The following is a 27,912-nucleotide window of genomic DNA, read 5'->3' as shown; positions in this document are numbered from 1 at the left end:
GTATTTGAGTACAGGCTATTGTACTTTTGTATCTTTATCTTTTTGGCTACTTTAACCAATTAAAATATAATTGTGACTTAACCTCTCGCAATCCTGACTTAACATCTCACAATCCTGACTTAACAACTCGCAATCCTGAATTAACATCTCACAATCCTGACTTAACAACTCGGAATCCTGAATGAATATCTCGCAATTCTGACTTAACATCTCGCAATTCTGATTTAACAACTCGCAATCCTGAATTAACATCTCACAATCCTGATTTAACAACTCGGAATCCTGAATGAATATCTCGCAATCCTGAATTAACATCTCGCAATCCTGACTTTACCACTCACAATACTGAATTAACATCTCGCAATCCTGACTTTACCACTCACAATACTGAATTAACATCTCGCAATCCTGACTTTACCACTCACAATACTGAATTAACATCTCGCAATTCTGACTTTACAACTCACAGTTGTGAATTTAATCAAGCAATTCCAAGGAAAAATAGTGAGATGTAAACTCGAATTGCAAGAAAAATCAAAATTGAGATAAAGTTTTTATTTTTCATTCTGTGGCAAAAATGAGTTTCCATATTACTTTGATACATTTGTGATGAGTAATGCAATTGTTACATTTTGCAAAGGCACCTTACCTTTTCTGCAGCAGTTTATATCTGCTACAAAAGAAGGCATATCACCATCTGCAGGGCACTAAAGGTACACTATATCATGTGCAAATAAATTTGCATTTAGCAGGAAGTTGTGAATCGCAGGTTTTCATATATGTGATAAGGACATGGCTGCATATAAAACCAGCAGGTCAAGTGCAAGTAGGCTTTGACTGTTTATATATATATTTATATTTTTAGAAAATAACCATCCGATTGCTCTCCTCACAAATCAAGTTTTTTGTTTTTCACTGCCCAGAGGACAAATGCATCTCTGAGACTACATTCAGAATGAGTCAAATTCTTGAATGTTGTTAAAATCAGAAACTCTTAAGACTCTTATACTCGAGTTCTATTGGAATTGGTGACCTGTAACTTGTAGTGGAGTCGTTATCACTGCATGATATTTTCATTTTTAGGTACCTTTTGATTCCTTTATATAAAACCATTCTTATGCAAATTGTTGCATTCAATTCAATGACACAATAATGAATTTGTTCAACGTTTCAAATCAGATTTTCTTTAAATTTTATTTCTAAATGCAAATTATTTAAAAAAAAAAATGGTAAGCTTTAAATAAATCAGTATCACTAAATGGTTTAGATCCCTAATGTACAGCCCAGAATCCTTTGAGACATCAGCTATAAAAAAGGAAAACGCCTGAAGTGGGAGGTTAAACACAATACAGCCCACTTCAGTGTTCAGTGTGTGCTTTAGTTGAGCACAGAATATTCAAACAGAATAAAGCCGGGCAGATACACACATATACAACGAAGACATGTCAACCTGCAAACAGACATGCACTCATTTGACACAAACATTCATATTCTTACATATACACACACACATACATACAATCTGTCCAATGTACAAAACAGTCGCTGAAGACAGGACGCTTATTAGACAACCCTTTTGTTTGGGGCTAAGAAGAGTGGGGGGGAAAGAACAACATCAAATATCATAGTTATAGAGTCCGTTTAGAAATGTTTCGCTTGATGTGACAAGAAAACTCTTAACCCCGAACTTTGTGATGACAGGAAATGACATCTTGTTTCCAACTCGTTTCAGAAGTCTTTTCCATTTGTCTCTCATGGTTTGTCTGGCATGATGTCCAAGTATCAGTCTGATATGGCGACTGTACTAGGACATGAATGCTAGGCTCGTCCCGTCCCGTTCATCCCTCCCTCCCTGCTCTGAAGTCTCCTGGGCTGTTAACTGACATCCACTCTTCTACAGGTTTCTATAACAGCAGGCAGCCACTCTTTTTGCCCCGTTTCCTGGCTTGCAGCGCCGCCCTGGTGGCCATTTCAAAGACCTCTCTGACGCCATCTTTTGTCTTGGCCGAGCATTCTAAATAACCAAAGGCGTTGATTCGGTTGGCCATGTCGCGCCCTTCCTCCGGCTTCACGGGCTCCTAAATGAGGAAATATTTCATATTACAATCATGTCCAATTGACTAGCCAATATCAGCACATTTATAATAAATTAATGCATCATATAAAAACAAATAATTAATGCTAAATGCTGTGATTGGATCATTACTGCAGTGATTATTATGTTTCTATCATGTTACAGTACTTGATTGGCATCAGTTCTTCTCACTATAATTGATGGAGTGTGTAGCTTTTCATTTCTTAAACAAACATGCATGAAGACACATCATGACCATATTCCATGAGGACAATGTCAAGTTATCAGCTCGAACTGTGAATGAATGAAGAACAATTTTCACTCATGAATCAGCTCCTCTTAAAAGGTAAGTTCACCAAAAAATGAAAATTATTTCATTACTTACTCACCCTCATGTCGTTGGACAACCGTAAGACCTTCGTTCATCTTCGGAACACAAATTAAGATATTTTTGTTTAAAGCTGACGGTTGAGAAAGGCTTCAGAAAGGCCTCCATTGGCATTCAGTACATTCCCACTCACAAGACCCATAAAGGCACTAAACACATCCATACAAAGTCCATCTCACTACAGTGGCTGTACAATAATGTTACAATGCGACGAAAATAGTTTTTGAGAGCAAAAAAAAAAAAAAGACTTTATCCGCCAAGTTATGGTCTTCCGTGTAGGTCTCGGACGTGACTTCACGCGACAACGGCGCTCCTCTCCTCTTCCGGGTCATTTATCTGAACGGCGGATCTGCTTCATATTCTCGTGCATGCGTCAAGTTCACATCAATAACTTGGTGGATAAAGTCATTATTTAGATTTTTGTGCGCAAAATAACTATTTTCGTCGCATTGTAACATTATTGTACAGCCACTGTAGTGAGATGGACTTTGTATCGATGTGTTTAGTGCCTTTATGGGTCTTGTGAGTGGGAATGTACTGAATGCCAATGGAGGCCTTTCTGAAGCCTTTCTCAGCCATCAGCTTTCAACAAAAATATCTTTATTTGTGTTCCAAAGATGAACGAAGGTCTTACGGGTGTCCAACGACATGAGGTTGAGTAATTTATTGAAATCATTTTCATTTTTTGGTGAACTTACCCTTTAAATTCTTTGAGAGTCTTTGGGATGTGCTGGAGGAGACTTTACAGAGTGCTGGACTCTATACAAGATCTTGACCAAATATTGATTCACCTCTTAATGGAAATAAATGTTGTGATCATAAATGTTGTTATCATCAAGAGGCCAATTAATGAGTGAAAATGATTTTTCATTCTTTCATAGTTCGAGCTGATGAATGGAATGGAATATGGTCATGATGTGTCTTCATACATGGTTGTTTAAGAAATGAAAAGCTACACAATCCATCAATTAGGATTAGAAGAACTGATGCCAAACATATAACATGATAGAAGCATAATAATCATCCAATCATTGACTCTTAAGCATTTGCCTTATTTAAATCCAAATGACTTTATTTGGCCAGGCAGTGTAGATGGATTATAGGCTGAGTAACTGGCCGTACTTTACATTCACACATCCATTTTGCACATTTTGTTGTATGGAAAAAGAGTAGCTTGGACTCCTGATGTTTTAGAGCAGAAGTAAGTAGTCCTAAAGGCTTTGAAAGACATGAAGGTGAATGATTTTAAGAGTAAGTAAAAAGACCCTGCCTGTTTCATTTTGGCAAGTTCCCTTCGTGTGTGATCATCATTTCGGAGATCCTTTTTGTTGCCAACAAGGATGATGGGAACATTTGGACAGAAATGCTTCACCTCTGGTGTCCACTTTTCTGGAATATTCTCTGCGATGCATTAAAGGAGAGAAGGAGAGGGAGATCATTTTATTTCAAATTAACTTCAACCTTCCTAAAATCATGGCAGGCATTTAATTGCTTAACTGAGTAAAACATTTCATATCATTTGAACAGAACTATCACACTTAAGTTTACATCCTTAACTTGGTTTACATTTTCCAGAGAGTTCATAAAAACAAAAGATTTATCAGTTTCCTGAGACATGTACTCAAGTGCAAAACTGTTTACTTTTTGATGTAAAGACCAGAGAAAAACTTGATCATTCTTGAAAATGCAGATTTTTGTTCCTTGTCAGCATTTTGTTGCATATGTAAACACTTTTTGTTGCATATGTAAACAATCAAATATGTTAATCACATACCAAGCAACCTAAACATTAAAGTCACCAGGAAATAAAAATGGACTATTCTTATTTCTGAGCAGAACCAATGTCCCTTTCAAGGAAAGCCTGTTCACTTTGCGGTCATATTTGTAATGCCTCCAAGCAGTTATTTCAGGCATCCAAGACCAAGTTCTATCCTATTTGAATGGGAATGGGGAATGGGAATGGGAATGGGGAATGAAATGAATCCTGGAATCTCAAAAACTGCTTGCCGAGCTCACAATTATATATATTTTTTAAATCAGCAACCAAATCGAACATGAACTGTTCTATAAATGTTGTTTCCTATGATCAAATAAGAGTTTAAAAAGTTTATTTTTCAGGCTAGATGAAACAATGTGCATTTGCAATCCTAAACGCGAGTCTCAGGTTTCTATGGGAACCGGAGCTTCTAACTGCAACTGCAGTGACTTGACCAATCAGCGACTGGCTCTTTTACTTTAGAAGGTGGGACTATTCCAAAATATTGCGCATTGCAGTTTCACCTGTATACATCAATAGTCTTTGGCTGAACTCCGCAGGACAGTGGCTGGATCTGTTGTGATTGGTCTGCTCTGCACTGATTGGTAAGATAACACCGTTTGTTGTGATTGGTCTGCTCTGCTGATTAGTCAGATGGCCCAGTCAGAACGCCCATTACCATATCTGAATTTAACCTCCAGATCTTCCTCAGCACTGGATATTCAGTGATACGAACAGTAATGATAGCATTGTATGCGTGCTGTCAATGAAGTCCATAGGCTAACAAATTATGTAAATTTGTTACAAACCTACATAGGTTAAAGTAGGAAGTAAGACTAAAATTGCTAATGACTTTTTTTTGGCAGTTCAGAATCGGTTCTTTATTTTAGGAGACAATAACTATTTATCCTGCTTTGCAGGCCTTTTGAATTCACAAACAGCTGATTGAAAATTATGATTGAGCTGATTTTACACACTGATTGAAAATTATAAGGTAAATTTTGTTTTAATAAAAAATGTGCATGTGAAAGAAAACAGACATTTTATGCCAAAATAACGTTTTTCACCATTTAAAATTAAAGTGTGATGAATGGGCTGGTAAAATTTAGCTGTTTTAGAAAGTCTCACCCAAGCTATCAGGACTGTCGATGGAAAAGCACATAAGAATGACATCTGTGTCAGGGTAGGAGAGGGGTCTTAACCGATCATAGTCCTCCTGTCCAGCAGTGTCCCATAAGGCAAGCTCTACCTATAAGAAGAGAGATATTGATACATGTACAAAACATCAGACAAATAACACAACATACCTCTCTTAACACTGCACAACAATTGGTTTGCTGGTGCACAATAACAACAATCGCCACCAATAATGGTGATTCACAGGTTTGTGTTTCTTCTATCCACTTAGATTAAAAAAACGTATTCTTTCAAAAACATTTTTTGCTATTTTTTTTTTAAAAACTGTGGAAAAGAATAGGGCTGGGCAAAAAAATTTTCCCCCGATTAATCGTTTTGAAAAATATGGTCAATTCAAAAACGATTCTCAAAGGCCACGAAGCGATTTTTTCCCCCATTTTTATTTTACTAGTCTTCTCCGCTAGATGTCACCCTCTTATTTGCCTTGCACGATGTTACAAAAGAGCGAGAGGTGTGCATGCCATTCATTCATTCATTGATTAAATGGCGGCTTCTGGTGCGTTGTCGAGGTTTGTAATGCTGAGGTGAAATGCTGTTGTAATAATACAAATCTGCTGAATAATTTGATGAGACAACACCCAGACGTTGCAACACCTCCACAGCAGAGCACACAACCGCTATAAATAGATCACATTAGTGCTGCAACGACGCGTCGACGTCATCGATGACGTCGACTACGGAAATACGTCGACGTTCGTGAAATGCGTCGACGCGTCGTGTCAGACGTTTATATTGCGTAATGTTGGCTTCTGCTCCTGGTTCTATCACAAAAACCTAGACCGCGAATATCAAAAGTATGGGAATACTTTAAACAGAGGCCAAACAGTGTTTCCCACACATAGATTAATTTGTGGCGGACCGCTAACGTTACATAATCAATAACGGCCGCCCTTTTGCGCGTCTCTTATTCACTCACTCACACACACACGCGTTGCATTCGACCGTAAAACAAGTTTTATTGCATTTTGGTGCATTTAGTATGACATAGCTTTTAAAACCAGAGCAGTTGAAGTTGCGACACGCCTTAATCACGCGGCAGCGCGCGGTCACGGCGCTCATATAATTCTAAACAAACCAGCGCGGTGTCAATCAATACAGACCAGTGTTTCCCAACCGGGATCCCGAGCAAAAGTTGCGGGGACGCACTTACACTTCGGTTCATCTCGCATCTGATGACGCATCTTTAATATGGGTTGTAACTTGAAAATAATGCTGTATGTATGTTTTTGTCGATGGATACATGTGCTGGGTCCTCAGGTATACACTACAACAACAGCGATAATAAAAGAAAAACGTGGGCAAAACGGTCTCTCTTTGTAAACTTTATAAAACGCATGCGAGTGCTGCTGTACGTCCGAATATGAGCAGTCATTTTCACCCTCATCACCCCCGTGTAGCCAGGAGACTCGAATGAGAAGATCTGTCTCTGCACTCGTCCCAAAGCGCGCAAAAATTGAGTTATCTTTCAAATCCTGTGCTTAAACGGACAAACTCACAAAAAGTATGTCAAAATGTCATAGCCTACTCTATGCCTTAAGTGAACTTTATACAGAAAATACGACGACTATCCGTGAGTCTTAAAGGGGCAGTAGCATTCACTGCTGTCCGTTTAATGTCAAACAAAAGATAAAGACATCACTCACTGCTCCTGACTGAATAGCTTTTGTCAATTTAATAAGGATTATTTTTTAAATTTTAAACAGTTAAATGTGTGGTTATTTTACTTTTGATTACTTCATTCCATTTCTCTACCTTAAAAACTAATGTTACCTACCTGAAAGGAATTTTTAATTTTGTTCTCATCTTTGCTCAATAGTATTTATTTGTGCTGCTGCTTCTATTTAAGTTATCTGTTCTTATTTTCTTTATTTTCATTTGACAGTAGTCCTTTTTCCCCTGAACATAGTAAATACCGAACTGTACTGAAACGTGAACCTAAAACCGTGATACAAAGCGAACTGTGAGCAATCTGTACTGTTACACCTTGCATAGCGTAACTTATGCGAGGGGGTGCCACAGAATTGTGAAAAATTTCAAAGGGTAAAAAAAAAATCGTTAGATTAGTCGACTAATCGAAAAAAAAATCGTTAGATTAGTCGACAGAAAAAATAATCGTTAGTTGCAGCTCTAGATCACATATACAAGCGAATGCTTGCCTTGCATTATGGTCATTGTATTAAACTTGAGCGTTCACTGAAGCACGTACATTAGCATTATAGACATATTCAAATCAACTGAGTCAGGATCAATAATTCAAACCTAATAGCTTATATTATAAACTGATTTCCTCAAATAAAAGTTAGTCCACATAAGTCAGCACGTTAAAGAGCATATTGCAGGTCATTCTTTTTTCAAAATGAATATATAAGAATGCAACATTGCATCATTATTACCCCACGAGAGGGAGTCGTGTGCTGGGCTCTGCTTTGCCTCAGTACAGAATAGGTTGGTAATCAGTCCACAAGTTTCCTAAAAAAAGTTAGAAAAACCTGCATGGTGGTGTTTTGTGCTGGTGAAGAGACAGGACTTAACTTCTGCATCTGCTTCAAAACACGCGGTGGTGGTTGTAGCGTTCACTTTAGACCGGAGGATTATCATCCCAGCGATACGATGGAGTTCAACATTGCAATACTCATGTAAAGGATGAACTAATAAACTAATAAATGTTTTGATGTCAATTTGTTTGGCAACTACTTCTCGTGTTTTAAAGAAAAGTAACTGCACACGACAGGCGACAAAAATCGCAAGAAAAGCTTGTAGTGTACTGAAAATGTCTGAAAATCATCTAATATCCTTTTTATGTTTTAAAATAAATAGATCAAAATATCCATAAAAAATAAATTGTATAAAATACTTCTCAGACACATTTTTTTAGAATAACATTACGTTTACACTTGTAAACTTATGTCCACTGTTCTTTTTTTAATAAATGAAGTATTTGTATTAAATCTATATTTATTTAATTCAATCGAGAATCAAATTGATTTAAGAGTTTGCTAATCGAACTCAAATTGGAACATCTGAATCGATACCCAGTCCTAGTGGAAAACATGCCTTTATTATTAAGTTATATACTTTATATTACTTCCTGCATTAAAAATATATTTGGCTACAATGACTGTGTGGTTGCAGCAATGGTGCAAACCGCAAAGATACAAATTTGGACGCATATAGGCCAAAGTCACACAAAAAATCCACATGCAAATACTTTTTCAGAATAAATGTAAAGCCATTGGCAGCTTTCATACCTGTTTTCCATCAACCTCAATGTCTGCAACATAGTTCTCAAACACTGTGGGCACGTAGACTTCAGGAAACTGATCTTTACTGAAAACAATAAGCAAACAGGTCTTTCCACAGGCTCCATCGCCCACTATGACGAGTTTCTTACGAATGGCAGCCATCTGCTGAGGAGAGAGAAACAAGGACAAAAGATTCACATTTCGAGAGCAAATTCAAAAGCAGCTGATGTGTATGACGTAAAGTTAACATTAGATGATAGATAGATAGATAGATAGATAGATAGATAGATAGATAGATAGATAGATAGATAGATAGATAGATAGATAGATAGATAGATAGATAGATATGTTGCAATTATGTCAGTGTCCAGCACTTTGGCTAACCTCGGTTATTTTAAATGTGCTTAACAAATAAAATTGTATTGTATTGTATTGTATATAGATATGCTCTGTGAATCAGTATATAGTCAACATGAACCGGAAACACTGCTGCGGAAGTATCATTTGACCGGAAACTGCACTATATCTGTCGCTATGTGGAAAAAAAAAAGAAAGGAAAAAACTAAACTTTCCTCAAATACTGACCAAACGACAAAGGCCATAACCGTAAAACTTCAGATTAACGAACATCTAAACATATTACTGCGTATGGAGATCGATACATCCATGATAGGAAACCGTCATGTCGCGAGGCCTGTTTCCGCCGCGCCCCGCCATCAAAACATTTACAGCATTCATTCAAATATAACAAAATAATACACTGTAAAACACTAACAGCCACCTAAATGCATGTACTAATATGTAAAACAATATTTGCTTTTTATGTTAAACGTATAGCTTCGCACTATAAGTGTTAAATCTGAAGTGGAAGGCTTGGTTAGCCACTAGCCGAGATTTATCAGAAAGAAAGTGTTTTAAATAAACCTGAAATCGAAAAAAAATGTAATCGGCACCCCATCACATAATGGTAAACAACTTTATTTCGTTAAATAGTCTCCAACATTATTTTATTAACATATAAATTACCTCACTATAATCCTTTAGAGAAACTGTTATCGGAATGGCAAAGTATTCGGGGTAAGCAGATTATGTGGTAAAATAAGAATAATATTTGCTCTAATCTACCAAAACACTGAACTCAACCATGTCAAAAGAGTTTAAACTTAATGTGGATTAAACTAATAAGGTTAGGTTTACATGTTCTCGTTCAGAGTCATCTCATATTTAAAAAGGCTGAGTTTAAACGCATAACGACAGCAGATCGCTTCATATTAGACTGAATCATAATCATCTAAACTATTTTAACATAGTTTGTTCAAACTAGCTGTCATGAATCATCAGCATAAATGACGCAATTCGGGTGAAAAAAATATATATTTACAGTCACGGCGAGTTTCAGGACGATTAAATCCTACAGTGAAAACGATTCCTACACGATTTCTTCAGCAAACACCAAACATATTTCATTTTTGTCAACTTCATGTATTTACTCAAAACATAAAATAGTTACCGTTTTCTTTTTGTTGTGTTGCGGGGAAGTATCGTCTTTCCTGTCTTTTCCTGGCTGGTTTTAAAGTCCGCCCATCTTCAGTCCTGCCACGAAACAACACCCGCCCATACAACAACCACACGAGCCCTAAAGACACTATATACACTTTATTTTACGGTTTTTATTTAACCTTTACTTTTTTTTAAAGCCTTCTTTTTTGAAAAGGCTGAAAAGCCTTAAAAGAAAACTCAAATATTTTCACCACAAGCAACTTTACCCTAGCCTGACTTTGCCCCTTGAAGGCTTTTCAGTCACTAAGAAAAAAGATCATGAAATATGAAAATTGAATGTTTTTATTTTTAGTTATTAGAAAAGGTAATCCCACATGAAATTCAAAGATACTACATTGTAGTGTATTGTAGTAGTAGCCTATACTACACTTTGTTTACCATAGTATACAGTATGGTTCAAAACACTATAATAGCCTATATATATATATATATATATATATATATATATATATATATATATATATATATATATATATATATATATATACAGGAAGAATTCAGGAATTTAGAAACTGGGTTGTTCATAATATGAAAAAAAAAACAGCTGCTTTATACCACTATTTACTTAAGACTTTACTCTTTTGGATAAATAAAATTAAATTAGCATGCTTTTAAGTGTTTAGATACTGATGGAGTGGACAAAGGTCCAGCTGGGGACAAATATACATGTAAATTATCATGAAACAGCAATGGAAGAATTCCACAAATGCAAAAAAACTAAAACAACATTAAATCACATTATTTTTGAGAGCACGTCACCCATCATAAAACCTTTTTGACTTTTGACAGTTGACAAAATGTTATATTTTTCCACCTTAACCACATGTTTGACATTGTTTGTTTAAAATATTTAAAAAATATGTAACTTTCAGGACTGTGTCCTATCAAGATCCATTGAGCAGGAAATAGTAGGCTAAGTGCTCATCAGGGTTAAAGCAAAGTGACGACGTATAATTCACGTTCTTGTATTGTTTCATATCTTAAAGGTGCCCTAGAATGATTTAAAACAGTATGTTAAATTGTTCTCTGATATCTACGGTATGTGGCTGTAGTAAAGTTAGTAGCTGGGAAGGAAGGAGGCGGGAACCGGCGAACGTTCAACAAACTTTATTCAAAAGAAATAAACAAAATGAAAGTAAAACCGCGGGCAGCCCCTCACGGACGACTGCCCGCGAACACACAAAATAAAAGGTGGGCAGCCCCTCACGGACGACTGCCCACAAACACATAACACAAAAACAAAACATAACTTAAAATCCAGGCCTGGTCCTCTCTCGTCTTCCGCTGTCCTTGCTCCTCCTTATATGCTCCCGTCACATGGCCGCGAGACGAGACCGGTGTAACACGCAGCTGGCACTCGTGAACATTAATCACCGGCCCGCTCTCGCGGTCCCTCGCCCCGCTGCCTGCCACACCACAGTGGCTTATTTAAGGGCAAAATTTATCCAGATACAGTTTTACAGGTCCATTTAACCCTATGAATTGTCCCTAGGATGTAATGCTCTGTTTTTGCCTAATTTGGAAGAGTCATGAATATTAATGTTGAGCTCTGCTCTGATTGGCTTATTTCAGCAGCTCACAGCTCACAGCAGTTCAATGAAGTGGCTCGTGAGTCCTGACCGTCCTGACAGAACACAGACTGACTGAATGACACTTTAAGCAGAACATCTCAGATGGATGATTTTCAGATAGTCTACTTGTTTATTGGCGTTTTCAGATCATCCGTGTGCGAGAAAGAGCTTGGTTGCCAGATTTCAGTCATTAAATCCCCCAAACAGAGCTTTTCTGTGAAACTTTGGTGTTTTACCTAAACACGTCCAATCTGGCAACCATATGCACGCAAGCTCTCTCAAAGAATGCTTAAAGTGTCATCCAGTCTACATTTAAGACGTGTCTTATTTCGTCAACGATATTGCATGTTTATATAACGTTAGTCACAATGTAGGCTACGCACTGACTGTGATGTACTCTGAACAAGCATGCGAAAACATCATAGGCCTACTTCAGTTCTCAAAAATATAAATATATAACTTATATTTTTACAAATGTCAAATAGCCTTGTCAAATGACTGTCGTTTTAACTTATATGGTGGAAAAGGTGACGTTTGCTAGAAGGATCAACGATCTGTAAGCAACGTATCTACAGTTTATTTTTGTAATACAAAATAATATTACCCTTTGTCATTAGACACACTATTTAGTTTTGTATGGTACTTGGTGTTTCCTATTGTTACTGTACTAGCATCTTGCGTCATCTAGACAATGCGGTCTCTCTAAGAAACTTTCAATTTAATCAGAAATTGTTTAAACAGTCAATAAGTGGATAAATCACTACTTACTGCTTGCAGGAATATAGTTGTAATTGCCACTTTCTTCAGTTTAAGACACTGAGTGAAGCATGCTTGAAATGGGCCGAACAAACAAACAATCTTGAAATAAAGCTGCATTCCGTAACTTTTTTCACTCTAGTGGTTAATAAACCGAACTGCATGCGTCTTGCGGAAGAACATTACAGCCGGAGCTACTTCTCTCTGTTTATGTCTATGGCGGATCACGCAGGGACTGTGCTCCTTCGCAGCGGTACCTACCAGTTTGGCCTGAAATAGTCCCAATATAAATATTTATTATAAGTGTACTATAATGATTCAGGGTAAGACAAAAACACGGTTTGGACAATGTATTCATGTTGTACATTCTCATTATATAATTTTTGTAAATCTTGAACACAAAAAAAGTTACGGACAGCAGCTTTAAATTGTTGTGGTATACGATTAGAATAAACATCAACCAAGACTGTTGACATGTTTTATCTGTGGGAAGGGTAGAAAAGTCCTCACGTCTCAGGCACAGCCTGGAACATGACGTGTCCATGGAAGAAGTTTGTTTACCTGCAGTCTCGATGATTCGGCTCCGTCAGTTCCGCCTGACAATGCACATGTTTGGACAGATGCAAATGTTGGGGGCGTGCAAATGATCCCCAATGATTGCGTCACGGTTGGGTTTATGTTGAGAAGCACTTTTTTTCCGTGGTGTTTTTGATTCACAAGATTTACATAAGAAGTATAGGAGGCAATGGTGTTTGAGACTCACAGTATGTGATGTCCATGTACTGAACTCTGATTATTTCACTATGGCAAGGTTAATTCAATTTTTCATTAGGGCACTTTTAAAGATCTCTGCCTTTTAATGCAACAGTGTATTTTTTACATTTGTTGTATTTTTAAGCACTTTGTTTGGCAGTTTTACCTTGAGACCTCATGCTGAGGACAGGTTAAATTACGTGCGTTAAATTACAAGCATCGAGTGTGCTTTTAAAATAATACAAAACAAATTATTTTAAATTATTTCATCAGCAATGAATGTCCCAAGTATGTACAGTTCCTTTAGATGTAACTGTGTAAGATGTAAGTATTTTTGTTTTGTTTATATTCTTACTTTTTAACATAAATTGGGGTTTGTACGTGTTATGTCATGCTTTCCTTATCTCAAGAATCAGTGATTTGTGTGTAGGCTATTTAAAATTATAGCTAATTAAATTAGCTCAAGCAAACAAAAGAGTCAATTTACCTCAAGAATGTTTATGTCCTTTCCATGTTTATGTTAATTTAAAATAAAACTTTTTCCACTATAAAGAACCTATACGTAAAGTTAGGTCTACATAAAGAACGTAAAGTTTCTATTAATTATAAAAATTCTTCAAAAGATGCAAACAAATCACCCTTATTTTTAAGAGTGTATTGCAAATAAAGTTGCACCAGTCATGTGCCTTACACATTCCTCGCAATTAGTCTAAAGTAGCAATGTTATGTGCTGTAAGAGAGGCTGTACAACCCCTTCAGTGACTTATTCACGATGCAGTATTAGTCTTAAAAACCGTATTGCTTTTATAAAACGGCAATGCAAATCTTACATACTACAAATACCACACAAAACAAATCTTAAAGCCAAAAAAAAAAAAATGAGCAATGTAACTTTCATGAAGGAAAGTCACTGAAACCCATTCTTTCGCGGGGAAAAAATAGTCCATGAATGTGAACAGCAACATAAGTGACATTATTACGCCATAAGATGGCGGCAAAGACTGTCCCTGTGTCCCAAAAATGTCCCATAGCCTATCCCGTAGCCTATCCATCCTAAAACGACATTTCAAGTCAAAATTTAAATGTAATGATCTCGTGGGAAGTAGAACATTTCTTAATTACATAAAAAATGCTTATAATTTAGAATATTACCAAAATCATCAAAAATAGATGCAATTAAAGTTATTATAGGCCTATATTTACATTTAATAACTTAGCAGATGTTTTTATCCAAAGCTACTTACAAAAGAGGATAGCTAGCTATAGATGCAACTAAACAAACAAGGGCAGCAGCATGCAAGTGCTGTAAGAATTATCAGGTAATCGAGCACAGTATACACATTTCAATTTTAATTTGTTATTATTAAACCATCTAAGGAAAAAAGGACTTTTTTTTAACAGTTATATCAGTGTTGTTCCAAAGGATAACTTTGTGCGGGGAAAGCTATGGACAAAGCACAGTTTCCACGAGAGAAGGGTAACTTGCCCAGCAAAAAGTTACATTTTAATAGGAATAAAATTTAATGGGAATTTTAATTTTTGTTAAATATTTTATTTGGAATGAAAAACCATGACATTGGTTTAATAAGGCATATTTTCAGCCAAATTACTTTAAAGGTGTTTATAGTAGGCCTATCTGCAAAGTCCAAAAAGTCCACCTTCACCCCTGGAGTTGGAGAGTACTTCTCTTTTTAATTTGTGAGGTTTCTTTTTTCAAATTCAATCCAAAAATATTTTGTTAATTTCTTTTATAGCTTTATCATTGATAAACAGAGCGAGAACAGGGTATACAAAGCCAGAGAGCCCTTCCACCTTAGATAAAAGGACTTTACCATATAAAGAAAGATCTTTCTAAACCCAAATGTTAAAGCTGTTTTTGGTTTTTATCATTTTATCAGAAAAATTTAACTGATGTCTGTTAACTGGGTTTTTAGTGAAATGCCTAGATATTTTACAGTATTTTTTAAAGGTGCCCTAGAATGAGTTGAAACAAAATGTAAATTGTTCTCTGAAATAGAGGGTATGTGGCAAAAAATTGTCCAGATACAGTTTTACAGGTCCATTTACAACCCTATAACTTGTCCCCAGGATGTAATGCTCTGTTTTTGCCTTATTTGGAAGAGAATATTAATGTTGAGCTCTGCTCTGATTGGCTTATTTCAGCAGCTCACAGCTCACAGCAGTTCAGTAAAGCGGCTGACAGAACACAGACCGACTGAATGACACTTTAAGCAGAACATCTCAAATGGAGATTGCTAGAATGCAGCTTACTTGTTTATTGGTGTTTTCGAGAAAAAGCTCGCGTTCATGCGGTTGCCATTCAGTCATTAAATCCCTGAAACAGATTTTTTCAGTGAAAAGAACCCATCCGGTGTTTTACCTAAACATGTCCAATATGGCAACCATATGCACGCAAGCTCTCTCTCTCTCTCGATGATCTGAAAACAACAAGTAAGTTGCATTTCAGCAATCTCCATTTGAGATGTTCTGCTTAAAGTGTCGTTCAGTCTACATTTTAGACTCGTCTTTTTTCGTCGACGATATTGCATGTTTATATAGCGTTAGTCACAATGTAGGCTACGCACTGACTGTGATGTACTCTTAATACAAGTATGCGAAAACATCATAGGCCTACTTCAGTTCTCAAAAATATAAATATATAACTAATAACTTGTCTACTCTTTTATACATACTAAAAAAAGGATATACTTTCTCTTCACAAAAATGTACATACTTTTAGGGCATAGTATAACCCGCTAGAAATGTTAAGTCTCCTCAAAACGACCCCAGCTGGGGTCAAGGACGTCACCTAATGTTCCCAAAACTTTCTGAGACAATCTATGTGAAGTTCTTTAAAGGGTACGGGGACGTTATTTGGCAGACCTTCATGGAACTATTAGGACGTTATAGGACTGTTCAGGAGACCATATTTTATTTAGAAATGTGAATGTCCCAGAACGTCCTGGCTGGTATCAAGGACGTCACTACCGTTCCCAAAACATTTTGAGACCCGTTTCCACCGAAATTTAGCCCGACAAGCCAGACCCACATCAAGATGTTTGGTCTGGAAACTCACCATAGACAGGGCTCAATCTGAGGGGCGGGATAAACGGTTGTCTTTCAAACTCCCTCTGCACGCGATAGGATAGCGCTACACCAACCAGAGCAACGAAGGTGAAACAGAGCTTGTTGATAGATTAAACATTCACCGTATCCGGTCGGCTAAACTCCGAACACATCTTCCCTTTTTAAGAATGACTTCAGTCATTTCTTTGTCATTTCATTTCTTTTCTTCAGTCTTTCTTTGTTCTTTTCTTAGAGAAAAGCTTAACTCCAAGTCTTCCAGAATCGCTGTCAAAGCTGATTCGAAACACCGCCGCCGTTAGCCAGTTTCTGTGTTTACTAGAAGCACGCAACCGCAACTCGGCTGTCATCATTATGGCCCCACCCGCCGACTCTATACACGATTTGATTGGCCCATCCAGATTGAGAGGAATACAGCTCAGAAGGGTGTTGAGAGTTCCTAGACGACACTTGCGGGCAGATTAAATTTGCTGCCGCTAGGGTGCATCTAGATTTCTAGGCTATCCGAAATTACCTGGAACAATTTGTCCCAGGAATTTTTTTCCAGTAACCCATTTTCCCTCAGACCTGCTGTTATCTGCGTTTCCATCACGGTCTAAAGTACTGCAAAGATTAATCCGGTGGCGTAGGACTGCGTGTGAGTCTTTCAGGTTCCCGCTGGATTTCGTCATCCGTCAACTGGGCCTGGTGTCTATAAAAGGAAAAGCTTTCATAGACACCAGTCCCAGATGACGGATGACTTGTGTTACTAACAAGGAAGTTTTCAGCTCTGAAACGTACAGGATATTCTTATATTACCATGACCTTTTATATATCAAAGGCTCAAGGGAAAGTTGCTTTCTCAATTCCTCACCCCTTTAAAAGGCCGGCAAGGACATAATAGGCCACTTGCTCGCTCATACTTGGAAAACGTCTTGGTTATGTACGTAACCCTCGTTCCCTGAATGAGGGATTTGGGCAGTGTTGCCAAGTCCGCGGGCTACTTTAACAAAGTTGCCACGGGCTGTTTTTCATGTCTGCGGGTTGAAGTGACCTCAATTATAGTATATTTAGCGCCGGAAATGCTAATTTTAGCAGGGAACCCTGGCAAAAAACATATACAGCTCTGGAAATAAATAAAAGACCACATAACATTGGTTTCTCAATGTTAAGTGGTCACTTAATTTTTTTCAGTTTTATTTTACCCATCGTAACGTCGAATGAGATGCACTGAATATGTGCACCACAATGCAGATGTTGTATCTCTGTGTATGAAATCACTGATGTCACAGTGTAAAAATGGCAAGTTATAAATAATAGATCATTTTTAATGGTGAGTAACACATTTTATTTAAGCACAATAAATAAAGACAATATAAGAATATAAAAAACATGAACACAGAACATAAACAAACTCTCACTTATATACAATGTCTTCATATGAACACTAAAACATATCAGTGTAAGAAAGAATACCTTGATACAGCATCACCTACCCGATCTGAGAAAGTGGTAAGGGCTCTTTATGAATTTCTCAACTTTTATCTGCATAAGCTGGTTTAATCATATGACACATGTTCATTCACAGTATTCAATTAGCAGAATTAATCTTCTAATTTGTTTTAATCTATTTCTAAAGCCATTCACATTTAGAACAATCACAATCAAAAGCAGCCCTGATATTTTATTCACAGTGCAAAAGCAAGCAGACCAACTTGTATTGATCACTATATATATAGTGATCATTAATATAAATAGTTGTTTATATATATATATATATATATATATATATATATATATATATATATATATATATATATATATATATATATATATATATATATATATATATATATATTATCCTTCATATTGTCACAGCACATTGGGTAGCGTAAAGAAGTCTGCTGTCTTTGTAATTCCAGCTCTGGCTTTACGGAGTTGACGTGAAGTGAAGATGCTGCCTTGATAACAGAGGACTTTAGTGTGACCTTCAACCCTGGGTTTCAACAAACTGCATAATTTGGACAAGAAATTGAGATTAGTCCAGATCTAGATATAGTTCTCTAATATACTCTTCCAGAAAATGAAAGTCAAACATCATATCATATCATCATATCAAATTAAAAAGACATTCAAATAACAAATACTGCCAACATAGACGGAAATGTTGTTAGTTGACTCTAATAATGAGAACCACCAGATAATGTTCCTGTGCTTACCATGCAATCAGTTTTACATCTGTCTATGGTAATAAATCAGAACCAAGGGATTGAGGATCATCTTCATCCAGTAAGTGGAAGGATTTCTTTGACTGGATCTTGAGCGCCATCAACATGATCCCTTTTTATGTTAAATCACAAAACACAAATACAAACAGGATTATTAGAATTACAAGTTACAAGCCGCATACACTACCGTTCAAGTGTTAGGGGTCGTAAGATTTTTTTAAATGTTTAATGTCTCATGTGCTTATTTTGGATCAAATAAAATCCAGTAAAATTGTGAAATGTTATTACAATTTAAAATAACTTTCGTATTTTAATATATTGTAAAATGTAAAATGCTAAATTTTTAGCATCAGTACTCCAGTCTTTAGTGTCACATGATCCTTCAGAAATCATTCTGATGTTGAAAACAGTTGTTCTTATTCATATTTTTGTGGAGACTTTGATGAATAGAAAGTTCATAAGAACAGAATTAGTTTGAAAAATAAATATTTTGTAACATTTTGGGTGCATGATCCAAAAGGGTTGTCCCTAGTCTCTTAATGATTCATGGGTGTGTTTTGGGCATAGTGGGCAATAAACCAATCAGAGTCTCATCTCCCATTCCCTTTAAAAGCCATGGTGTGTTTGCACCATGGCGGAACATTATTTAAAATCTGAACGTTTCTCCTGAGAAGAAACTTTTTTATTGGTAATATTCTAAAATGTTTGTGTGCTAATAGGCAGAGTGTATGCATGTTGTGTACCCGCCTATTGGCACACATTACCAACGGCCCCTTTAAATAACACAATAAATACTGCGCTATTGACTTTAGAGCAGGTTTTTGTTGGTCAATGCCGCAGTTGTTTTCAGTTCCTCAAAACAGCATCATGCCAATAATGCGCCTGAACACACCTGGTTTTCAGGAGAACAGATGGACGCGAGTACATTTGCTATTTAAACAACCTGCCGCTAGATGTGAAAATGATAACTGCGTCGGGCTGAAACTAGCAAAAAACACTATCGCCGCATTTTGCCGGGTATGAGGGTCCTATAAATGTCTTGACTGGCACTGATCAATTTAACAGATTCTTGCTAAATAAAATTATTAATTCCTTTCTGACCGTGAACTTTTGAACAATAGTGTATACTGATTCATACAATTTATATTATCACTAACAATGAAGAGTGTACTGTTTGAGACACTAAATACTTCCTCCAGTATCAGTTTAGCATAGTTTAAATAATGCATAATTAAAATGTTTGGATGAACTAAGCGTCCTTTAAACAAACATTTCAAAACACACTCTCTTACCCAGCAGCACCAGGATGCTGACGATCAGGGCAGCGATGGCAGTGACACTCAGCTGTATAGCCGGTGCTCTGAGCACATGGCAGTTTGCAGAAACATCACAGTCACACACATGAACCGAGAGGGTCTGGAGGGAAACCTGGCCCCGGCTGTCCGAGATCTTAAGGGTGAGTTCATGATCGCCCGCGTGTACGGTGCTCTCTTTGATCAGTCTCACATTTGCACCTGGGAGAAAAACAGAAAATGTTTTACAGAAGAAAATGAATGCATGAGCACTACAAAAAGTACCATGTTTCTTAGACATGCAGCATGCTCACAAAAATAAATACTATACATGCTCACAGTAATATTTCAGTGTTTTGCTATATATCACTGGGACACTTTTTCTTGTAAGAGAAAACAGGTACAGTTGGTTGCTATCGAGTGCATTAGTCCGATTCTGTAGTATTTGTTCCATTCATTTTCATAGGCATTTATAAAAGGCTTTGTTAAAGAGTTAGCATAATCATAATCAGAACAAGAATTGCGTAATCGAATTACATAATCGTAAAACAATAGAGATTGTATTAATATTAATGTTGATAGACATATATAATCATCAGAGGCGGACAGTAGTTGGACTATTTTTACTTTCTACTCAAGTAAATTTTTAAGTATATACTTTATCAGTGTTTTTCTTTAGAAAACTTTTACTTCACTGCATTTCAAAGCATAATATATAATGTCATACTTTTTACTGCACTGAATTTCATAAATAAAAGTTGTTGTTTTCTTACCTTTAATAAACATTAAAAATGTAGTACTTTCTTACTTGTACTCAAGTAAAACTTTGTATACTTTTACTCAAGTATTTACATTAAGTATTAAATTATATTTAATATGAAATGTGTTGCTGTAAAAACTACAATATTACGTTTTGGAATGTTGTGAATTAAAAGTTTTCCAAAGAAGAACACTGATAAAGTACATATACTTGAAAAAAAAATACTTTGAAAGTAAAATACTTCAATATTGTCCACTTCTGATTATGGCCTATATATATATATACCTCATAGCTCACAGTGGAGCTGTCTTTAAAGGTTTATTAATTATTACAAATAAATGTCCCTAAGAGAAAATGAATACCAATGTTACTTACAAAAACCTGACTGTTTCACTCTTATATACTCTTATATACAGTTTTAAATTAGATGAGTTTTTCTGATACCATAGTTGGAATAAAGCTTCCATTTCCCTTCAACATCTCCCATCAGCTCAAAGAGGAATGACGGGCTGTACAGGTCTGGGTCGATGGCTGAAATGTCAGTATTCTTCTCAGACAGACACATGCCCAGCTTTCTGGCCTCCTGCATGGGTCCAGCCTCCATTCTTTGCATAACACCCATAGGTTTCATGATGTCCACAGATATTGAGGGCTCACTGGCATCTTTCTCAATGACATTGATTAGAAGGGGCACAGATGTGGTGCTGGACCATCCTCTTGAGTCTTCTACATCCCACAGTCCATGCTCGGGACGTCCTGTGACTCTACAGTGGAAGAAGGGCTCCTCATTCTCCACAATGACAATCAGGCTCAAGTTGGACCGTTCTTCATTATTCAAAGGCTGGGGTGAAAAAAAAAATCAGATTATAAATCACATAACTGAAATAAAATACATTAAGCATTCAGAAACATGTTTTTGCTGCCTCAAGTGTTCGGTAGCAGCATTTCTACTAATACCGAATCTGTAAGTGTATCTGCTTCAAGAACAGATAAACAGCGCTGTTATTACCTTGCTAGCTTATAAGTTGTTTTACTATTTTACTGACAAACTCAGCATTGACAACACATTTCTGTGCGAGTGTGTGCCCGTAAGGAGACAGAGTGTGTGCTTTCCAAACATAATTAAAACTTAATTTTGTGGCAAAAAACATGGAAATAATATGTCAGTTTTATCCTATTATTTAGTAGGATTTAAATATATTTACATTAAATCTATTATCAAACAGCACAACAGTTAAAAGTATAATCAAGTACTTTACATGTGCTTTAGTATGTTAGTCAACACATCAAAATAAGTGTACATCTTTAATAAAACATAATGATTTAAATGTAAAGTAAAACTTTATGCACTTAAAATGCCTTTTATTTCATTAATATACTCTCTAAAGAGTTTTAAAAATATATATACAACTAAGATTTGAAGTATGAATCACAAGTGCAAATTCAATACGATTAAGCACACTTCTGTTTCGCACGGGGGGGGGGGGGGGGATATGATACATTTTTTTCACAAAAAACATACCTTAGTTTATGTCAGAATGATTACATTATTTATTATTGCTATTATTTTTAAGAAAATGTTGCACTACATATAGGTACAAATCATTGCACAATCACAAATCATCACAGATCATGGTTAAGGTGCATATAGAGAAAAAAAGGTCAGTTGTGCACACTGAATTAGATCCAGACTAAAGTTCTAGGTATGTAAACCACATTGTGCAATAAAAGTGCTGTAGGGACCCAAATGTTTCCTAACAATGACCCGAATCCACGTTTACCTGAGTGACTGTGATGACTCCATCATTGGTGTCGGGATCGGTGTGAATATCAAAGTGCTGTGCTTTATCCCCCTGGAGAGAGTATTGCGCTCTCCATGCTGCAGATCCTATGCTGTCTTTATCTGTCACCTGCAGTCGACAAACAGGTTCTCCGCTCCTTCGTGCTTTCACCCCTGAAGAAGCCTGTGGGACAATAGTGATCAAACATTTTACCTTAGATAAAATCATAGGGCTATTTGTGTTGGACTGCAAAAAATGTGTCAAACAACATAACAGGACTGCAATAGTAACATCTGGACGCTCAGAAGACTTACAATTGTCCCGGTGAATTCTGGTAGATGGTTGTTTTTGTCGATGATATGCAGTATCACTGTGCTCGTACTGGAGAGTTGCACCTTCTCACCGTGATCCTTTGCTTCAACCAGAAGAGTGTATTTTTGGGTCTCCTGCAGCAAAAAAAAGCTCAGTAAAGTTGAATACTATCTCCCTCACACATACCAAATGTTTGGACACACCTGACTGAATTTATGTATCATGTGATTGTTGACCTTTAGATCTAAAAGGCTAGCATGCATTGAAACTATTTATAAGCATCACAGATCCTAATCTAGACAAAGGCTGCTAAATTTGAAGAAGCTAAAATAGGAGATGAAATGACAAAAAAAGTGTCCATGATGAAGGAAATGTAATATATTGTAAAATTCTATTCATTTTCAGGAAAAGTGTAAAATGTAATAACTCTGGATGTACAAGTCATTTCAAATTGAATTATATTTAACTGACAAAAAAATAAAAAAGTCGAAAGTTGAATTTGCTAAAACCCTCCCTCGCACGTTGTAACAAATCCTGGGTGTCTTGGCCGAACTCTTGTGGGAAAAAATATAACATAAAGCATTTCATGACTCTTGCTATTAGATGGTGCAGATGAGCTGTTCTGCTGGGTCCTACATTTAGGGACTATTCAGTATGAATTCAGATACACATGTAGATTATAAAATCATTATTTGGTTAAAACGTACTGTTTTAGCATTATTTTTCATACGTTGTCATGACTTTATTGACCATATCATTTTTGCAGTGTAATAATATCATGTGATCTAACCATTAAATAAAGCACTTTTTTTTTTTATTATTATCTTTTTTATTTTGTATGTAATATAATATACTATATTTATAATATATTATGTAATATAATATACTATATTTATAATATATTATGTAATATAATATACTATATTTATAATATATTATGTAATATAATATATTTATAAAATTTTAAAGGAAATTGCCATTTTACAATAAAACAGTTTTGCAGTTTCTTCTTCAAGAAATATTATTAAAAGTCTACCTAATTAATTTTTTTCTTCTTCATTATGACATCAGTACAGTTATTAGGACTATATATATATATATATATATATATATATATATATATATATATATATATATATATATATATATATATATATATATATATATATATATATATATATATATAATTAGCATTATGTTATTTCAACCTTTAATACTGATCATTTAATGCTATTAATGTTATGATTTCTTGAAAAATCATTTAATTCACTGTTAATCACTGTTAAAATGTTAAATGATAAATGATGTGTAATAGGAAATTATCTAAATACTTTGAGATGATGAGAAACTGTACATTACCTCATAATCCAGGCATCCCCTGAAAGATATCTTCCCTGTCCCATCTCTTTCAGTTTGAATGAAGAACTCAGTATTGGTGGTTTGGGGAAAGACTGAGACGATTTTCAGAGAAATCAACGCGTTTGCTGTGCCAAACTGGTCATTGTCTGTTGCCAGAACTGTGACCAATTGCTCACCTTTGGGTAAGACAATACAGAAATGAACATGAGAAACATTGCTCTTTCACCTATAGGAAACCAGTTGGTTTAAAAATGTTTTGTATATCAGTACCTTGTGGTGTTGATTCATCTATTGTGGTTTCATATACTTCATTATTGAAAACAGGAGCGTGGTCATTAACGTCCTTAATCGCAATATCTACCGCAACATTTGTTTTTCCTTTAGATAGTGTGATCTGTAAGTCAACAAAATAACAGTAAGTATTAACAAAGACTATGATATAGAAAGACAGTTCAAAACTATCACTCATGAGAGGGAAAAACTGCAATGTGCAATATGGCAGAATAGTCCCGCCTTCTCATGTAAAAGAGCCAATCGCTGATTGGGAAAGTCATTGAGTCACTGCAGCTGCTGTTAGAAGCTCCGGTTCCCATAGAAACCTGAGACTCGCTTAGGACTGCACATGGGCATCTGCTCAAAATTACACTTTCATAATGATATTTGAGCATAAGAAACAATATTTATGGGACAGTTTGTGTTAGATTTTGTGGCTGAATTGAAATTTAATATTGAGTTTTTGAGATTCCAGGATTCCCCCATTCAAATAGACAGGATTTAGGCCTGAAATAGCTCATGCTCCACTCGTCTCCCTTTTGAGTGTCATGGAAAAGCATGCTGGGAAATAGAAGAAGTTAACAGTTTTGGCTAAATTTAAGTTTGTCTAAATTAAAAGAAACATGTTCACACAACTCAAAATAACGATACAATTCAGATTACTTAAAATCTGTCAGTTTTGTGAACTCAAATGCAAAAGAAAGTCTAAACACTCATAAAAGGGCATTTGACTGAACTCATTTGTCAAGTCACCTTTACTTATATAGCGTTTTTCCAATGCAGATTGTTCAAAAGCAGCTTAACATGTGGTAATAGGAAAATAATACAGTGCATGTAGAAAAATGTATCGTTATTGTCCTTGTAAACGGTGCACTGTAAAAAAATATTTAAAAAATAAGTTACCGGGTTACCAGAGTTTATGACAATTAAAAATTTAAGTTAATACAATTAACATTTTTTGAGAACTGAAAACCTTATTCAAATACTATTAAAATATTTTGTAAGCTTATTGGGTAATTGTGTGTTTTATTTGTGATGACGCAGTGAAATATTTTTGTGTGGTTCAGATACAATAATTGTTTCTATTTATTAAACCAGTTTCCTTCATTGTATCCACTCAAATTTTTAATTTCAATAAACTCAAAATTTTAAGGCAACCAGGTTATTTTTTTTTAAAGTTAAACCCACAACATTTGTTTACAGTGTGTGAATGGGCCTAAGGCTTACTTTTAGACTCTGGTACTTCTCATAGTCAACTTTTCCAAGAGCATAAACCGATCCGTCGGGTTTGACAGAGATAATTCCCTTAGGATCTTTGTCAATGCCCTGTCCATGGATGGAATATTCCTCCATAACTTTCTTCTCAATATTTAACTATAAGAGAAAAAAAACATGCAAAGGACAATCTCAGAATGATATGCTCAAGCGAATGTTTAAACAGTCAATGTTCTATTTGCTTTTAGTGTTATCAGTTGATAAGCCATAAAATAGCCGATTACTACATAAGGACTCCAAGATAACTTACATATCCCAGTTTATATGGGAAAGGACCACTGTGCTCCTCTTCCATGGAGAGTGAATCTACAACCCAGTCTCGCTTTTTGCGGATGTTTTGTTTTGATGGGGTTGCACACTGAATACAGACACTCTGGAAAAGAAAATAATCACAAATCATAAGTTACCATTTACATTTTAAAATAATATTATCAAGTCATAAGCTGTTAGCTATCCTGTCTCGGCTGGATATGATGCAATTTGTAACCAATAACTTGAATTATTTGTAAAGCAAGTTTCATCCTTTAACGTTTGAACGTTTAAGTCACTGCTGGAAAGGGTTCAAATATGCAAAAAATGCTGGACATTTTTCTGAAGAACTAAATTTTTTACGGATCAAGTCAAACAAGAGACTCAAGAACAAGCATTGGATCATGGATCATCGCTGTATATGTTTACTGAAGTAAAATAAAATATACAAAAGCTTAAACTTATTTTATTTCAGCTAGTTTCCGAAGCAATATTTCTTACTAAAATAAGATATAAAAAAATATTTAAAAAAATATTAAGACATATTTTAAAATACAAAAATATCAAAATGACTAAATATAAAAAGAAAAACGACTTGATGAAAACTATAATAGTATTTCAATGATTCAAAAATAACCCTATAGTCTGAATTGTATTGCTTTAAATAACTAAACGTGTAAATATCCTATCATTCAAGTGGAATAAAGCACAACAATACCTGTACTTGAACATTATAAAACCAAACTCTTTAAAATGCTGAGAAGTGCATTCAATATTAAGTATTTGTTTTTGGTAACACTTTAGTATGGGGAACACATATTCACTATTAACTATGACTTTTGCTTCAATAAACTCCTAATTTACTGCTTATTAATAATTAGTATGATCATGCAGAATAAGGTCATGCAGAATAAGATCATAAGGTCATGCAGAATAAGGCATTAATATGTGCTTTATACGTACTAATAAACAGCCAATATCCTAGTAATATGCTTGCTAATAAGCAACTACACTGTAAAAAAATGTTGTTAGTTTAACTTAAAAAAAGTAAGTAATCTGGTTTCCTTAAAATGTTGAGTTTATTGAAATTAAAAATTTAAGTTGATACAATGAAGGAAATGTGTTTAATAAATAGAAACTCAACATATTATTGTATCTGAACCACATAAAAAATTTGATAAATCATACGTCATCAAAAATATGCTTACAAAATATTGTAATAAAGGTTGTCGAATCTCAATAAATGTTCATTATATTAAAATGTTAATTTCAATGAACTCAAAAGTTTAAGGCAACCAGGTAACTTTTTTTTTAAATAATTTTTTTACAGTGTAGTTAATAGTTAATAACTGAACCTTAAAATAAAGTGCTACCTTGTTTTTTTTAATAAAATGTTTAAAAGATTTAATTAGATTGAAAACTGTTATTTAAAAATCACTTAGTTACTTACTGCAACAAGGAAAACAATCACAACAGTCTTCATTTTATGCAGCGGGGATGACGGTCACTCAGATTCAGGATATTGGATTTCTCTTGCTTTAGCTGTTCTGTAAGTGCATGTGAGACAAGTTGGCGTTGGTGTCTCTTTAAATAGAGCTGGAGGAGGGCAATTAGACAACACTTCTCTGGAAATCCATTTGAAATGTAGCACCCTATTGTTGGATGGCATTTCTAAGGAACAATGTATAAAGTCCAGACATTCCTGAACAGAAAATCAAGAAATATGAGTTGCTTTTGAAACATCTTCCTGTTTCAGTTAAATGGAAAATAAAATAAAAATGTTTGTGTGTAAGTGTACTTAAGATAAGCATATTGTCCATTCTATTTGAAATCTGCAGTTTACTGTGTTCTAGTGAATGAGTTACCCTACAGCTAAAACATTTATAGGTTAGATTTTATGAATCAAAGAAGGTTGTTGCGCTCTACAGTAGGAAAGATTATTTTTCTTTCAGGTGCGTAGAGCCAGAGAAGGGTAGACTTAAGCAAAACAAACGAGATGGCTGACTGCACACTGAATCCAAAA

General features: G+C 35.5%; 2 protein-coding genes and 1 long non-coding RNA gene across 4 annotated transcripts; all 3 read right to left on the bottom strand.

The window, feature by feature from the left end:
• Positions 1–1,175: 1,175 nt before the first annotated feature.
• On the bottom strand, positions 1,176–10,309 carry rhoac (ras homolog gene family, member Ac). 2 transcript variants are annotated; one of them, XM_067446820.1, is made up of 5 exons: positions 10,168–10,309; positions 8,664–8,822; positions 5,347–5,467; positions 3,733–3,863; positions 1,176–2,078 (listed from the first exon to the last, which is right to left on the bottom strand). In XM_067446820.1, the coding sequence occupies exons 2-5, from the start codon at positions 8,817–8,819 to the stop codon at positions 1,905–1,907; spliced, it is 582 nt and encodes a 193-aa protein (XP_067302921.1). In that variant the 5' UTR covers positions 8,820–8,822; positions 10,168–10,309; the 3' UTR covers positions 1,176–1,904. The 2 variants fall into 2 exon arrangements, with proteins under 2 accessions (XP_067302921.1, XP_067302922.1); XM_067446821.1 differs by having other exon boundaries at positions 8,664–8,819; positions 10,168–10,293.
• Positions 10,310–18,235: 7,926 nt separating this feature from the next.
• Positions 18,236–22,996, bottom strand: LOC137079523 (cadherin-like protein 26). Its single transcript, XM_067447475.1, has 7 exons — positions 22,937–22,996; positions 22,736–22,867; positions 22,422–22,604; positions 21,085–21,481; positions 19,881–20,102; positions 18,580–18,700; positions 18,236–18,371 (listed from the first exon to the last, which is right to left on the bottom strand). Exons 1-6 carry the CDS (start codon positions 22,994–22,996, stop codon positions 18,603–18,605), a joined length of 1,092 nt encoding a protein of 363 aa, XP_067303576.1. The 3' UTR covers positions 18,236–18,371; positions 18,580–18,602.
• A 1,155-nt stretch (positions 22,997–24,151) lies between these two features.
• Positions 24,152–25,712, bottom strand: LOC137078961 (uncharacterized). The gene is made up of 3 exons (XR_010905382.1): positions 25,593–25,712; positions 24,363–24,486; positions 24,152–24,268 (listed from the first exon to the last, which is right to left on the bottom strand). It is a non-coding gene; the product is annotated as an uncharacterized lncRNA (long non-coding RNA).
• Between the last annotated feature and the right edge of the window lie 2,200 nt (positions 25,713–27,912).

The sequence above is a fragment of the Pseudorasbora parva genome, chromosome 6 (genome assembly GCF_024679245.1).
Source record: "Pseudorasbora parva isolate DD20220531a chromosome 6, ASM2467924v1, whole genome shotgun sequence".
Taxonomy (NCBI): domain Eukaryota; kingdom Metazoa; phylum Chordata; class Actinopteri; order Cypriniformes; family Gobionidae; genus Pseudorasbora; species Pseudorasbora parva.
The sequence above is the reverse complement of the archived record's forward strand: the minus strand, read 5'-3'. Positions and strand labels throughout refer to the sequence as shown.